Raw genomic sequence first — 16184 nt, forward strand, 5'->3', positions numbered from 1 at the left:
TACCCCCGCCACCCTAATGAGGAGGGGTATAGAAAATGGATGGATGGATGATTGTGTCAGTTTTCCCACTTAAAAAGATGAGCGAGGTCTGTAATTTTCATCACAGGTGAACGTAAATTCAGCTCAGTAGTTTGTAATGTAACCTTGGTTGGCAATGGCAAAGGTCAAACGTTTCTTGGTGGTCATCAGCAGGTATGCCCAAAATCTCACGATCCGTGGCCCCATTCATCCTTTCCTCAATACGGATCAGTCATCCCGTCCCTTTTGCAGAACAGCAGCCCCAAAGCATAATGTGTCACCCCCATGCTTGGGAGTGAGTGTGGTGTTCTTGGGATGCAACTCAGCATTCTTTCCCCTCCAAACACGGCGAGTGCAGTTTATGCCAAAAAGTTCAATCTTGGTCTCATCCGACCATATGGCGTTCTCTCAATCCTCATCGTCCACATGGTCACTAGCAAACTTGAGACGGGCCCGGACGTGTCCTGGCTTAAGAAGGGGGACCCTTTAGGCGCTGCAGGATTTGAATCCATTACAGTGTCGTGTGTTACGAACAGTAACCGTTGTTGCTGTGGTCCAGCCCTCTTCAGGTCATTGACCAGTTCCCCCCTTATAGCTCTTGGCTGATTCCTCACCGTTCTCAAGATAGTTTGTGCCCCACAAGGTGAGATCTTGCATGAAGCTCCTGGTCGAGGGAGATTGTCAGTGATCTTGTATTTCTTCAGTTAACATCTAATATCTCTTCTCACCAAGCCGCTGGACTTGTAGATTGGCTCATGCCAGCCTTGCGCAGGTCAGGGGCCTTTTAGAAAGGTAACAACCGATACAGGTAACGAAAAAGAAAAGCTTCTTAAAGAGGTAACAGGTCTGTGAGAGCCACAATGCTTGCTTGTTTGTAGCTGCCAGATACTTCCTGTAATCAAGAATTTATTTTAAAAAAAATAATAATAATAATACAATGTGATTTCCTGGATTTTTTGTCACACTTTCTCTGTCATCGTTGAAGTGAACCTATGATGAAAATTACGGACCTTTCTCATCCTTTTAAGTGGGAAAACCTGCACAATCCGTGGCTGCCAAATACTTTTTTGCCCCACTCTATGAACGAACATCCTTATTTGTTCATATAACGCACACAGAGCAATGAACAACTCCCTGTCTGTCTCCTTTCTTCTGCACTGTACTCACTGCGCGGTGCAGGCGCTGTTCACTTGACGAGGCCTTCAAGCGCACTTCGTAATCATTTTTGTTAAAGTACCACCTATGGCAATTTAGAGGCGAGCAGGCTAGAGAAGGCGTTCCACCAAAACGCGCCAACGTAATCCACGCTGCTTGCCTGTTGTGTTAACATCATAGGTTACCTTTTGCATCCCACAGCATACAACTACTGTTTAAAATGGAGAAAAAAACAACATTTTAAAGTTTTCCCATAATGCATTGCGTCTGAGCAACGCATTCATTGGGGCGCTGCAATGACATCAGCCTCCCTCTGGGCTTTGGGTCTTCTGGCTCCCTCTGGTGGACAGAGACAGCATTGCAGCATTACAGCATTCAGTTTCTATGCTTTCTACGCTCCTCCAATGAAATGCATTATGGGAAAACTTTAAAGTTTGTTTTTTTTTATTTTAAACTGGTATTGGTACAGATGAGTCACACTGTTACGTTGGGTTGATGAGCTGGTCGGGAGTTTTTTCATAGCTAATGATTGGTTGCTGTCAAAGAGCTGACTGGTCCTCACGGACTCGTGCACGCCACAATATGCCGTTTTATGACGTGGACACCTGCGGCTTATACAGTGGAATTTACAGTATATGCTGTATGGCGGGTATTTAGAAATGATTACACACTTCTGGTGAAGGAGAGCCTATTCTCCGAGAAAAATCGGTGGATCCGCTGGAAGTAAGATTCATCTTTGTCTGTCGATGAGGATGAATTATGGTCTGAAGTCAGCGACTCCTAATTGCTTGCAAGTTCATTACATGCTCACTGTGAATGGATTCTCCTTGTAAACTAAGTTGTCTGCATATTTAAGAGGGTCGAGTGTTTACAGCACGTCTAAGCAAGTTGTTTGCGCATATCATGTAAATGAGGCATAGTTTGTTCTTGCCGCCTCCTTTACGTCCCTACATGCATCAGCATTAGCGTGCATGACTGCATTTTTCCTCATTGTGGCCACCGAGTAACTTATCTCTATTTGATGTTTTATGAGCTGCTGCAGTTGCACACATGGCAAGATTTGTGCACAGTTTGATTGAAAATATCGCCATCACGTATATGCGCAGACGGTGCATAATGCGGCGCATAAGAAATATGGCATATAAATATAAAGTGGCGGTGAAATGAATGCATCTGTGGGAATGGCGCATTAAAACTTACATGAGCTTCTCCTGTGTTCCCTCAGGTTCTCCAGTCATCGTTGGGATGAGCATCAACATAGCAAGCATCGATTCCATCTCAGAAGTAAACATGGTGAGTGTGACAGTGTGGGATCGTAGGACATCTTGTCCCCAGTGATGCAACATGCTGTTTACTATGCTGGACGATGGCTAACGATATCAGACTAATCAACAACTGCACACTAAATAGTCATGAGTTTGCTTAAAGAGGTGGAAGCAAGTCAGTGTTATGCAAGTGTCAAGTCTTTCATCTCAAGTCTCGAGTAAAGTCCAAGTCATTACAAGTCATAAGCACTGTTTAGTGCTGGTAGTCGGCGAATCAGAAGTTGAAGACCATAGCGCCAAAACTCTGAAACCCCCCCTAAAGTAGAAATAAAATTTTCCAAAAAGGAGTCGGTAATGAGCAGCTACGCCATTCTGCTTGATGCCAGTGTTTCCAGGAGGCGAGTGGAAATGTTGCTCCAGGTGGTGAAGATGGCTTCACAGAGGACATCCGCTGTCTGGAACTGATGTCCATTTTTGTAAACTTTCCTTGCCATGCATCCCCAAATGTTCTCAGTTGGAGAGTGAGCTTACTCCTCTGGAAGAAGTCCTTTGTCAGGCGGCAGCGTTGTCGCGTTGAAACAGCCAGTCGTTACCACACAGACGAGGGATGAGGGATGCCCCCTGCAACATCTCCACATACTCAGCTGCCGTTTGACGCCCCTGCACAAAGGCTGTGGTCCTAAAGTTTTAATCATGATCATGATCATCGGGGGCGGCATGGCTCAGGTGGTGGAGTGGTCGTGATTTAACAATCTAGCAGGGTTTTGTTCAGCGGTGTAACACAATATCAGCATTGAAGTTGTCTAAGTTTACACATGCCAACAAAGTCATGGCCAAAACTATTGGCATGCCATAGATGCCAATGCTGTTGGTCTTGGCTGTGGAAATGAGGCCGATTTGGCATGGCTGCACATACAGTATCCTTACCAGAAATACGTTCAACGATAAGTGACATCGTTGTTTGTAGAACTTTACTCAAGCGACGTTGTTGTACAGTTTGTTTGATTCGACCAAGAAAAAAGGCGCTTTTCTTGTGCCTCCTTGGTTTGATCAAACATGACAACTAAAACTCGCCAGCCACTGTCAGGAAACACAAAAACAAAAATAGAAAGACATATTTTCCAATTAAAAAGTGTCTTCTCCCACTTTCCAGGACTATACCATCACAATGTATTTCCAGCAAAGTTGGCGAGACAAGCGTTTGGCTTACGGAGAGCTGAACCTCAACTTGACACTGGATAATCGTGTAGCAGATCAGCTTTGGCTCCCTGACACCTACTTCCTTAATGACAAGAAGTCCTTCCTTCACGGGGTGACGGTCAAAAACCGCATGATCCGACTGCACCCCGACGGCACTGTCTTGTACGGGCTGAGGTAAGAACATTGAACTCACCACGCCTGTCTGTTGCATGTCGGTCATACTTTTAAGTCGAGTAGTAGAGATGCAAACCGATACCGATAACTTTTTTATATCTACAGTACTTTTTTTTCAAATTTTTATTTAACTGTAGTTTGTGCACAGCTGGACATGAACAAAGTTGGATTGGACCAACTGTACCTGTTGGTTTGTCCTAATCAAATATGATGACATTACCGCTACCACATCACTACTACCAGGAGAACCAGAGTATAGAGGGGGAGGAGCCACCTGCTGTGGCCCAGCACGGTGCACTGTATTCCGGCACACGCACCGATCAGTCGGTGTGATGCCACAGAGGTCTCTGGCAAACATTTTGCACTTTTCAAACGCTGCGGTGCTGGCGATTCAGATGGCTGATAAGGTTTTTTTGTGTGATCGAAATGTCACACGAAATGTCTTCCTCGGAATGTGAAGTGTTGACAAGTGAGCTCAGGAGAAGTTAACGTCACAGGCGGGAGAAAAAAGGAGCGCTTGATTTGCTCCCCTCAATGGAGCTTTTATTAACATTATCTGATTTATTGGAATGACATCATAATTCACTCGTATCGGCCTGATAATTATCGTGCACCCTTAGCCTGTCACAAGAACAAATTTTGCAAGTTATCGTCGCTAATCGATGTTATTGACAAAAAATGTTAGCAAGCATTTTTTTCATTATTGTCATGACTGGTGTAATTCACATTTGAACCACTAGATGATACTCAAGTGTAGCGTACCTGTTTGAGCCATTAGCTGGACACAGAAGTTGCGTGTACGTACGTCGTTTCAAATTGATGCCGTACAACTGCGATGAATAGTTGCACTTCTTTTGCAGTGTAGCGAGCGACACTGTCCGTGAGCGCCAAACGCCTCAGTAAGTGTTGACTGTCGGGACGAAGGCTCCGCTGCCCGAAGCACCTCCATCTGTAGTTTTTTTTTTCCCCAGTTAAGAAAACCGTCCGTGTTGGTCATTGGTGTTCATGTGCTCACCTTGTTCATTCTGTTTAAAACCATAATATTCCCTCGCTAGGGCTGTCGGCTGTAGCATTCGCCTCAAAAACTATCGCTTCTGTGCCTCCATTCATGTTAGCATATGCTGCCTCACGAAGCTAACTGCTAACCCTCTGTAGCCACTCACTAGTAGCCCCGCCTCCGCAAAGAGGCTGAATGAGATGAGAGCTCACTCTCTCCGTTCATTCCACTATAGAACCAACGTGCAGAAAGATGCAGAGTGAACCCTCTTGTCATCCAGCCTGCGCGGCACAGAGAGGGGAGCAGATGAAACACACACGCAAACATGCACGGCAATTTATCGAGGGCGTCATAATTAATTAATTAATTAATTAATTAATCGTTCGATCAATCGATTAATCGTGCCTAGTGCACCCCTTCTTTTAAGCAACAATTGCGTTGGATGCCATGAGACCTAACGGCTAAATGGGGCTCAGCTTGCCGAATGAAATAACCTGGCGGTTATTTAGCAAAAGTGAGCACTGACGTACGGGATTAGATCTGAGATAGCCAAGACAAAGCATGACTCAAGAAAAAACAACAATTTTTAGGATTTGACTGCCCCAGAAAGGCTTAAAGAAAAAAAAGTGCTTAACGTTGCACATCATCTTGACAATGGAGTAAAGAGTGTAGCACATCTCAGGTCCCCGTGGGGCTGCTAAAAAGTATCACATCTTCCCGAGGTTTGTTCCCAATCTGAATTAATTGCTGCTTGTGCGACGGTGGCGCGGAGAAAGCTTCTGAAAAATGTGTTTTGTTCTATGAATAAAATGGCAGTGACGATTTCAGATCACACAAAGCGATGAATTATTAATGCGACCAATCAGTGTTCAGACACTCTCAATTGCTGAATTTGTTCTGACACGTAAGGAGATGGAACGGCTCGCTTTTCCTTTCATGACTCTCCTTGCGAGGCCACACAAATAGCGGCGCCATAATAGAAAAGCGCTGCCTCCGCTCACGTGGCGGCTTTAACTCCACCTTGGACGGATAAATAAGAAGACACGCTGAGATCAGAACCCATTTGGACATGCTTCATCGTTCGTTTTTCAATCTGTGATGCAAGCCTTCCGTGTTACTGTTATTGTGCGACGTGAACGTCAAATGCTATTAAGGCAAGTGAGCTAGTTTTTAAGCTGCAATCGAAGCACAAGAAAAACAACGATGTCATGGCGTGGCTTGAGGGTTTTCAGTTAGACTGCGGCACATTGAGCCTCCCCCCTGAGAGAATACCCTGAAAAAGGGATTTTTCGGGAGCATATTTTGTGCAGTTGGCTGTTCACGCCCATGCACTGTTTGCTTGCTCACTAAAAAGTAAACAAAGAAATATCGGCTCGATCAAATGTTGCCTGTAAGCATAACTCATAGCTATTTTAGCAGGTTTGAAAAACATGTTTTTTTCCATTTTTTTCAAGCTGCTGTGCCCCTGATGTCTTTGGGCGCCTCGCACATGGAAACCCCCTCTAGTGGCAAAGCCCAATGCCAGGGGTGTCCAAAGTGCGGCCCAGGAGGCTATTTGCGGCCCGTGGCTTTTTTTTCATTTGCCTGTGGTACATCCTAAAAAATATACTTCAACAACAAAACTACAAAAAAAAAACAACAATAACAGCAAAACTGGAAAAATCAGCAGCAATTTTACAAGAATAAAGTCAAAATATGAAAAGAAAAAAGCCGTATTCGAACAAGAAAAACTCGAGATTTTTACGAGAATGATGTCATTTTAGTAGCATAAAGTAGAAATATTAAAGAAAAAATAGATTCTTTTCTAAAAGTCATAATATTATGAGAAACAAACAAAATTAAGTTGTCATTTCTGGAAAGTTATTTTGGGGAAAAAGTTACAATATTATGGGAATAAAGTCATATTACGAGAAATACATTTGCAAAGATGATTTGAGAATAAAATTAAAATATTTGGGGGAAAACAACAACAGCAGAAATGGAAAAATCAGCAGTGATTTTACCAAAATAAAGTCAAAATATTAAGAGAACAAAGTCGTATTCGAACAAGAACAACTCATAATTTTACGAGAATAACACAATATGATGAGGAAAAATAACATCATTTCAGTAGAAATATTCAAGAAAAAATTATTTTCCAAAACTCATAATATTATGACAAACAAAACAAAAGAGTTGGATTTTAATTTAAATTTTTTGGAAAATTGGGCTGGGGATAAAGTTATAATATAATGGGAATAAAGCCATAATATTACAAGAAGCAAGTCTACAATTTAAGAATAAAATAAACAAAAAAAAGTGACGAAAAAAGCATTTTTCAAAGGCAACCCCTTCAGTGGCGGCCATTTTAGGCGATTTTGACAGATCTTTCAAGGCACACAGATTATTGTGTTGTATGGTTGTATAAACATGGAACCTACCAAAAGAAACATTAGACTCCCGCCTTTCATCAGAACAAAAGTTTGTTTCTACCTTTTTCCGTTCTTTAGTAATCAGCAGTAGAACATAGGTAAGTTTCAGGAAAATATCAGTTCCTGACTAAAAAAGGGAGAAAAGATACATTTCAACAGAACTTTCGCTTTGACACGAATATTTTTTGCTTTTGTGACAGCTCAAGTATCGAAACAACTGCACCAATGTATTTACAAACATAACAATTTTAATGTTAAAATGTCCCTGCAATGCGTAAGCTTCTGCACGCTCGCTCCTCCAGCAGCTCCTCCACGCTCTCCCACTTCCTCCTTGCTGTCCAGCGCCTTGATACATGCAAAAGATCAAATGCTCTTCTGCCACCTTGTGGCCGTTTTTATGGCTTAAAACTGCATGAAAAGTTACCTCTTTTATCGTGCACTTGCGTCACCACCTCTTTTTGCCTCTCGCCCCAAAAAAAACAACGTAAAAGTCGTATAAATACGTCGTTGGGAGCGAGCATTTGGGTTAAAAAAAAACCTTTAAGCACGTCTTTGGTATTGAATGTGTTCGTAATTGGATTCACTTTTATGACAAAGATGAAACATGTGGAACTTCTTAGCATATCCACATGTTCTGCATCAACGTGGAAAGTTGCATCCTTTCGTTTTTCACTCTAAACCGATCAGAGTTTAGGTCATTTTAACTTCACGGAAGTTAAAATCTGTGAAGCATCCAGGAAGCCATTCAAAGGAGACGGCCGACAGGTGTGCATGACAGACACCGGCTCGGAAGCAGGCGTCTTTGACATGGGTGCTGTTTGCAACCCGCAGAGCTTGATCGTGCGGTTCGGTTCGTGCCCTGCGTCCCACAGGCAAACCACTTCATCGTGCCAATGATGAGGTGCAAACTCCTGCCGTAATCCCTGCACAATTCCTCTTTTCTTCAAGCGCAAAATGGAACAAAATGGAACAAGGCCCCGACAAAATGGCACCAAAAGCCACGGTGGCCTAATCTGAATTAGCTTTCCCAGCTGCACCACTCGGGGCACGCCAGGTTCCACTGAAGCCATAAAAGCACCATCATGAGCTGAGAAGATTGGACGCCAGCCAGAGGAAAATGGGATTACACCTGCACTTGCACGTCGGCTGATTGCGTGCTGCAAGGAACGGGAATCTTGTTGATAGCGGTTCTGGCATTAGTTCTTCTTCCCAACATCTGCGGAGGCGCTCGTGTGTTGTTCTCCCTTTGAGCGTAACGCTAACTCAGGGATCGCATCGAGACCTCGGATCTGGCCTCGTGTTCTTCACCACGCGAGCAACAAGCAAAGTAATATTCCTTTTAAAAACTAAATGTTTTCATTTGTTGTTGGGTTTTTTTTTTCTGAGGCTACTTGTTGCCAGGTGGAGTTCAGAACCCCGCTAAAAATATACAGTCGTCCCTCGCCACTTCACAGTTTTTCAAAATATTTGAATGAATAAATCATGGCTGTTTCGTGGTTGACTGCAGCTTTTTATTAGTCAACAAATGTCCACATATTGTGGGCCGAAATGAAGCATTTTCAGGCATAAATAAGGCTAATTGAAGTAAAATACAAATATACTCAAAAGACCCATTCAAAGATCATATGCAGTATTCCACACTGGTCACTAGGTGGCAGTAATGTTACCTTGATAGCCACCACAGGAAGTACTGTACAGAACAGGAAGCTAAGAAAAAGGGAACTCAAGGAACTAACTTTGATGTTTTGGTGGTGCGGAACCCTCAGTGAACCCGCAGGTGAAATATCTCATCCTGTGGCCTCTCTGATGTCTCATTTTCCTCATTTCCTTCACAAAATGCCTCCACGAGTTCCTCTAAAATGTACGGACATGAAATTACGTATATTCACGCTTCACAAGATGATAGGCCATTTAAAAAAAACAACATACGTTTAGAAAAAAAAATAAAGACTTTGATAAAAGTTTAAAAACTAATAAAATGTTTTACATAATTTCAATAAAAGTGTAAAAAAAAATTAAAATAAATACAAAAATAAATGCAACAAGTGCATAAAATAAAAAGAAAAATCACTTAAATAAAAACGGAAAAAAATAAATACAAATAAAAATGACAACTCTGAAGAAAAAATTATAATAAAGAAAAAATGACTTAAATAAAAGTTTAGAAAAATTATAAAAAAATACAAATGATTGAAATGTAATTAATAATAAAAATAAGGAAAAATGTCTTAAATAAAAGTAAAAAAAAATAAAAATACAAATGACTGAAATGTAATTAGTAATAAAAATAAATAAGAATGACATAAATAAAAAAGTAAAAAATAAACTAAATAAAAATGTCTTCAAAGCGTAAAAATAGTAAAAAGAAATTTAAAAAAGCGTAAACAATAATACAAATAAAAATGACTTCAAGAGAAGTGAGTTGCAACTTAATGACCATGTGGTTCCCAGGTTGAGACCATTTGAGAAGCCCTGTTATGGCTGACAAAGCATATACATAATCAGCTGCATTTCTATAACGGGCCAATCAAATTTTTAAATAGACACAGACCACAAATGGCCACCCGGTCGTACTTTGGACACGCCTGCTCCAAGGAGCCGGCGTGTTGTCTGTGGTTTTTCTGCAAGCAAACTGCATGAGCAGACTGTGTGGGTGTCAGACTTGTTGCTCATGCATCTGCCAACGTCTTCCCAGCCTGAAGTCCACCTCCAACCTGGAGAAGGTTACATGAAATGCATCGATGCCAACAATAAACAGACAGGCCAGCGCCTTCCCTTGTGTTCCTGCATGCCGGTCCAGGTGACGTGTCCAGCAGAAGAAGAAAAGCAGTCACATTGCACATCATCCCCATGAGACCCGCACGTCACACCGCTCAGGTCTCAACCTGCTGCCGTCCACCCCCAACGGGACTGGAAGTTGTTGACCCACATCTACTGACATCTCCAAATCCCAGAACCCCTCTCCGAGCGGGGCCTACCTAGCATACGCCTGCTGCTGACCTGCTAGCTGTCACACACAAGTGCACTTTTATTCATTGTGGGCTTTTGTTCCGTCCGCCAAGGGGGTAAAGAATTATTCTCTGTCCATTAGTCCAAGCTGCTGCCAGGTTTTCTCAACCTCACTGTGCTACCAGGAGTATTATCCCCTGAGAGCGCTAGCTTGTCTTGACAGGTTATGTCTTTTTTGTTCGCACTGCCGTGCCTTTTTGCTATCTTGGATGATTTGGTGCACATGGATCTCACGCGACCCAATACGACGTGTGAGCACAGATAATAATCATGATCAGCTGTCAGTGAGGCTTTACTTTCATCGGGGCTCATAAGAGGTGGATGGGGTTAGAACAGGGGTGCCCAAAGTGTTGCTGTTGGCGGCCTGCGGCTGTTTTTTTGTTGGTTTGTTTTTTTGGCCAGTAGCACAGTCGAAAAAACTGTTTTTAAAAATAACCCAAGAATAACAAAAACTTCAGCAATTTTACAAGAATAAAGTCAAAATACTAAGTTCAAAAAGTTGTCATCTCATGAGAAAAAAAGAATAACGTTGCAATATTATAAGGAAAAATAACATTTTAGTAGCCAAGTTGACTTTGGGCCACCCCCCTAAAGTATGTGAACTGGTGCAGCGGAACACACGCCCACCCCCCAACACCGCCCAAACCGAGCGGGTGGGGGGGGGCGAGGACACACGACCGACAGACAACTCACCACAGCACAGGCTCGGGCAAGCTAAGGGCCGCAGGACACACCCCAGGCCCTACGCAGCCCGCCAGGACACCCAGTATGGACCGCCCAACCCCCAGCACCCCCAGCAACGGACTCCACTGGAGGCAGCCACACCCAAGCATGGACCCAGCATGGACCAGCCACACGCCCCAAGGCAGACCCGACCACCACCAGAACAGCAGGAACCGCGTCCAAACGACACACACACACCACGCACACACAAACCACGGCCGGCCAGGGAGCCACACCACAGCGACCACAAGAGAGCCGGGCCCCACATAGAGCGGAGCACGGCTACACCATTTAATGACTTAAATGTTTAAAATGAATAAATAAATAAATAAATACAAATTAAATGACTTAAATAAAAGTAAAAAAAAAAACAATCAAAATGGCTTAAGTGTAAGAAATAAAAACAATGAAAAACAAAACGTCAAAAATGAATTGTCTTAAAAGCATAAAAATAATCAAAACAAAAAAATGACTTAAAGTGTAAAAAGAATAGAGTTGAAATATTTGGAAAATAAAAAAAAAACAGGAAAAATGAGAGGAAAAAAAGCAAAGCAAAGACATAAGTTGATATCAATAATATTTTAAAAATAACACAAATTCAAAATCACAAGTTCAAGAAAATCAGAAGAATGACTGAAATTTGTGAAAAGTAATCAAATAAATGCTTTTCGAGCGCGATCGTCGGCCTTCTGTGGGAATGAGACTGAAACGCACGATGACTTATGAGACCGGTCATGAAGGTGTGATAATAACACGCCCGTGTTGCCGTCTGTCACGCCAACGTGGGCCAACATGACAAGAAAAGCCGCTGCTGTATCTTCCGAGATGTGAACATCGCTCTCCGGTCTCATAGTCGTCTTTTCATGTCAAACACAAACGTTTTCAGTCGACGGCAAAAATAAAGGAGGCAACCTCACTGTCCCGATACTTTTGTATTGCCAACCACTGCATAAAGCAAGCGGGGGGGGTTGTTTCCATGCTTGCATGTGATTCTGTACGCGCATACAAAGTCTCATTCACGTTACTAATAGGAGTGCTGCTTTTCTGCAACTTTTTACATGGAAAGTCTAATTGCCGAGTGACCTCTCCCATGAACGTAATGAGGCCTGATGTTATCGCTGTGTGTGGTGTATCAGCAGTGTGGCGCCCCGCTGGAGGAGGGGGAGCGCTGTGAAGGCAGCAGGGGGGTGGAGCACAGCACCGCGCTAACAAACGCAGTCTGCTTGTGCGGCACAATGCAGCTCGGTGTCACCGTGAAGAAGAAATATATCGCACGCGTTTACGTTATTAGCCTTCTTCGTGTGCCTCCTGACATCATCAGCTTTGTTTGTTCGTGTTCCCCGTTTCTACACCGCATCAATCTAAAGCAACAACAGCGTCAGTGCATTTGCCCCAAACGTGCACAGTAAAGCCAGGACACTCGCCCAGGCAACGGCATATTCAAACGATACTCCAAGTTTACTCATGTATCGTTTTCACACGTTTAAAGCAGAGGTGTCCAAACGCTTCCCGCGAGCGCCGCACATGGCGAAAAATGAAAGGGTGCAAATTTGCCACTTTGATATTTTATAAAGCAACACATGTAGGTATCAGGGATGCTCCGATCAGGGTTTTATGCTGCCAATTCCGATACCGCTCATCCATGAGTGAAATCGGCCGCTACCAATACCAATCAGGTGTATTTATGATGAGCGCTATTGGCCTGGGCTGCCATCAGACACTTCCAGTAGGTAATGTTCATTAAACAACACACAAATAGTGTTTGGAGGACAACACATTCCGTGTGATGACAACGACAGACACTTGAAAAGTCAGTACGTATCCGATGGATGTGATATTCACATCCGTGTGGGGCAAAAACAAGCCCCAAACTAACCGCATTGCTAATTTGTTTTAAAAACAGAATGTCACTTTGGTAAAAAGTCATATTTGGAGCCCAAAGACGAGAAGCAGGGCAGATAATTCTAGCGAGCTAGCTAGCTGTGGACAGCTCGGCAAAGCGTGTCAAAACCAGTCTGGTTTTGGGCCCAATCACAGTACAGAACCAGCACTCAATCATATCACCAACGACCTTCTCCTTGCAGCAGACTCCGGCCTTCTCTCCATTCTCGTCCTCCTCGACGTCAGCGCAGCTTTTGATACTGTACAGTATCTCACGCTGTCCTCCTGGATCGTTTAGCCTGCACTGGGGTCCCTGGCACAGCTCTGGAGTGGTTCTATTCTTACATGTCCACCCGTTCGCAATTTATTCAAGGTCACAATGTTAAATCTACATGCTCACCAATCATTCACGGCGTCCCCCAAGGTACAGTCCTCGGTCCCCTGCTTTTTAGAATTTATCTACTTCCCTTCGGTAATATTTTTCGTTATATTGGCGCCCTCACAGACACTCTTCAGGCCACCACTAATTGGATGTCCGTGAATGCGCTCCAACTCAATGGCAATAAAAGTGAAGTTCTTCTTGTAGGCTCTAAGTCATCACTCTCATCACCCTCCACATTCAAATCAATGAAATCATTGTTTAGCTGCCACCGTTTCACAAGTCCAGCCTTGACAGCACACGTTCATTCAAATCCCACGTTAATAATATTTCACGCACAGCCTTCTTCCGTGTTGGCAACATTTCCTCACTCCGGCCGTCTCTCTCTCCCAGCACTCAACACAAGTTCTCAGTAATGCTTTGGTCACCTCTCGCCTTGATTACTGTAATTTCTTCTTACTGGTCTTCCACAGAACCTCACCCATCAACTCCAGCTTTCTCAAAACTGCACTGCCAGAATTATTAGCAACACGAAACACTCTGACCACATGCCAGCCTTCCCGCCTGACACCTTCAATATAAACTCCTCCTCATAACCTTCAAAGCACTCCCTATCCTGGCGCCCCCATACTTGCATGACTCAACCTCGCCCCACATCCCGTCCGGCACACTCCGTTCATCATCCGCTGCCGTGCTCGCCACTCCTCGTTTTAAGATGAGCACTTGCGGTGCTCTGGCTTTCAGCTGCTCAGCACGCAGACTCTGGAACGCACCTCCACTACACATCCGTAGGCACCAAAAAATCTAATGAATTATTCTTATTCTTATTCTTATTTGTATTAGTCGAGCACCGATAGGTTTGACAAGGCAAGGGTGTTTGTGATCGGCTTTGAAAGGCATTTATCAGCACACGTCTATCACATGTTTTTTACGGAAATCGGACGATGCCGATCGGTGGCCGATCTATCGGAGCATCCCTAGTAGATATGCTGAGAAGTTGGACGTATTTCAAGAAAGAAATGCATCTCGCTTTGTCATGTAGGTGAACAAAAACTATTATTAATATCAACTTCACTCTTTGCTTTGTTGTTTTTTAAATTCATTTTCCAAATAATCCAACTTTCTTCTGAAATCATTTTCATGAACTTTCTTTTTATAACATGACTTTATTTCTGTTTATTCACAAATTTTCCCCCCAAATTAATTTTCCAAGAATGACAACTTTAGTTTTTGTTTCTCATAATATTATGACTTATTACTTAAACATATTATTACATATTTGATCACAATACTAAAAATGACTTTATTTTACACGTTTATTCTTAGAAAAATTGTGACTTTTTTCTCCTCATATTTTCACTTTATTCTTGTAAAAAGACATCTTGTTTTTTTTTCTGCTGTTGTTTTTTAATTTTCCAACTACTTCAACTTTTTTCTTGTACAGTTTCTTCTCATAATTATGACTTTATTCCCATAATATTTCCACTTTTTCCACAACCTAATTTTTCAAACAATACAACGTTCATTGGTTGATCAATTACGACTTGAAAAAAATAACCTTAATCTGTCACAATTATCTACTAAAGTGACGTTATTTCTCATAAAATTACACCTTTTTCTTGTTGGATTCCAACTTTGTTCTCCTAATATTTTGACTTTATTCTTGTAAAATTTCATTTTACAAGATTTAGCATTGGTGGCCCTTGGCACATTCTAGAAATACAATTAAACAAGAAACCTCGAGAACACAGCAGCAAAAATTGATTAAAGAAAACAGTAATTTGGGGAGCATTAAGTCATAGTAACAAAAAATAGCATAAAGTTGAAATACTAAGAACAAAAAATCAGATTTTTTTTTTTTTTACAGCCGTAATATGAGACACAAAACAAAGAATAAAGTTGCAATTTTAGGAAATTTAGGTTCGGTAAAGGTTATAATATCACCACAACAAACTCAAAATATGATGAGAATAAAGACATAAGAGAACAAAAATGTATGAGAAAAAACTTTAAATATCAAAAAACAGCAAAATGGAAAAAGAAGGAAGAAAAGCATAACATCAGGAGAAAGTTCATTCCTACTAATAACATGCTTTGATGCAGGCTGATTTGTCTCTGCATATCTGCAAGTATGTGGGCTGGTGTAGTAAAAATGTACGAGCGCCCCGTACCCTTTCATTGTTCAGTATGCGGCCCCCTGGTGGCCCCTGAATGAAGACAACCATGGTTTTAGCTTACTGTCTTCGTATGTGTTATTGATGTATTGAGATGTAAATAATCGTATCCACGAGCGCCGCAATACAAGCTAATGTTTAGTCAACAAAAACGACCATTTTTAAAGTGTATTTTGTTTTTGTCCTATTTCCTCAGGATAACCACCACTGCTGCTTGCATGATGGACCTGAGGAGGTACCCTCTCGATGAACAGAACTGCACCTTGGAAATTGAAAGCTGTAAGTAAATGCCCTGAGCTAAATACCTTAAACCATGCCTTCTGTTTCGGTTACCAGGTCCAGACCAAAACTAGAAAAAAGATACTCGGTGCCGTTCGCTCAGTGTTGACACTGATCGTTTTGTCACGGGACCAAAGGCTGCACATGAAGAGCATATAAGAAAAGGCTGGATTGGACGGCTTTTGTGACATATTATGTGACATGGTCACATATTCCAAACCAAAATGCCATCCGCTGGGTTGACTACGTAGGTTTTTTTGTATTCTGCTACATTACAAGCTCGGATTCCATGAAAAGCTTCTAAAATAAACCGTAGTTTGCCACAAAACAGCAATCATTTCTGCATTTCTGAAAAACTGCAATAAAGTGAGGGACGACTGTAAGTGGCAATTATTCAGTAAACATAATAAATTTACCGCCATGATTACAAAGCCTGGTCTGTTGCATCGAACATTTCATTAGGGAAAAAAGTCTGCACCACGTGACCGAGCTCAGGACGCTATCGCGTTGACACATACC

The 16184-nt window shown here is 42.3% G+C and overlaps 1 protein-coding gene across 3 annotated transcripts in view; it reads left to right on the forward strand.

Annotated features, from left to right (window-relative positions):
- gabrb4 (gamma-aminobutyric acid type A receptor subunit beta4) overlaps positions 1 to 16184 on the forward strand; it is an 81574-nt gene that overhangs the window by 48907 nt on the left and 16483 nt on the right. For all 3 annotated transcript variants that reach the window (XM_054754082.1, XM_054754083.1, XM_054754084.1), the window contains exons 3-5: positions 2399 to 2466; positions 3592 to 3812; positions 15583 to 15665. In XM_054754082.1, coding sequence (XP_054610057.1) covers positions 2399 to 2466; positions 3592 to 3812; positions 15583 to 15665 — 372 coding nt within the window. The remainder of the gene's footprint in view (positions 1 to 2398; positions 2467 to 3591; positions 3813 to 15582; positions 15666 to 16184) is intronic.

Source organism: Dunckerocampus dactyliophorus, chromosome 16 (genome assembly GCF_027744805.1).
Source record: "Dunckerocampus dactyliophorus isolate RoL2022-P2 chromosome 16, RoL_Ddac_1.1, whole genome shotgun sequence".
NCBI classification, from domain to species: Eukaryota; Metazoa; Chordata; class Actinopteri; order Syngnathiformes; family Syngnathidae; genus Dunckerocampus; species Dunckerocampus dactyliophorus.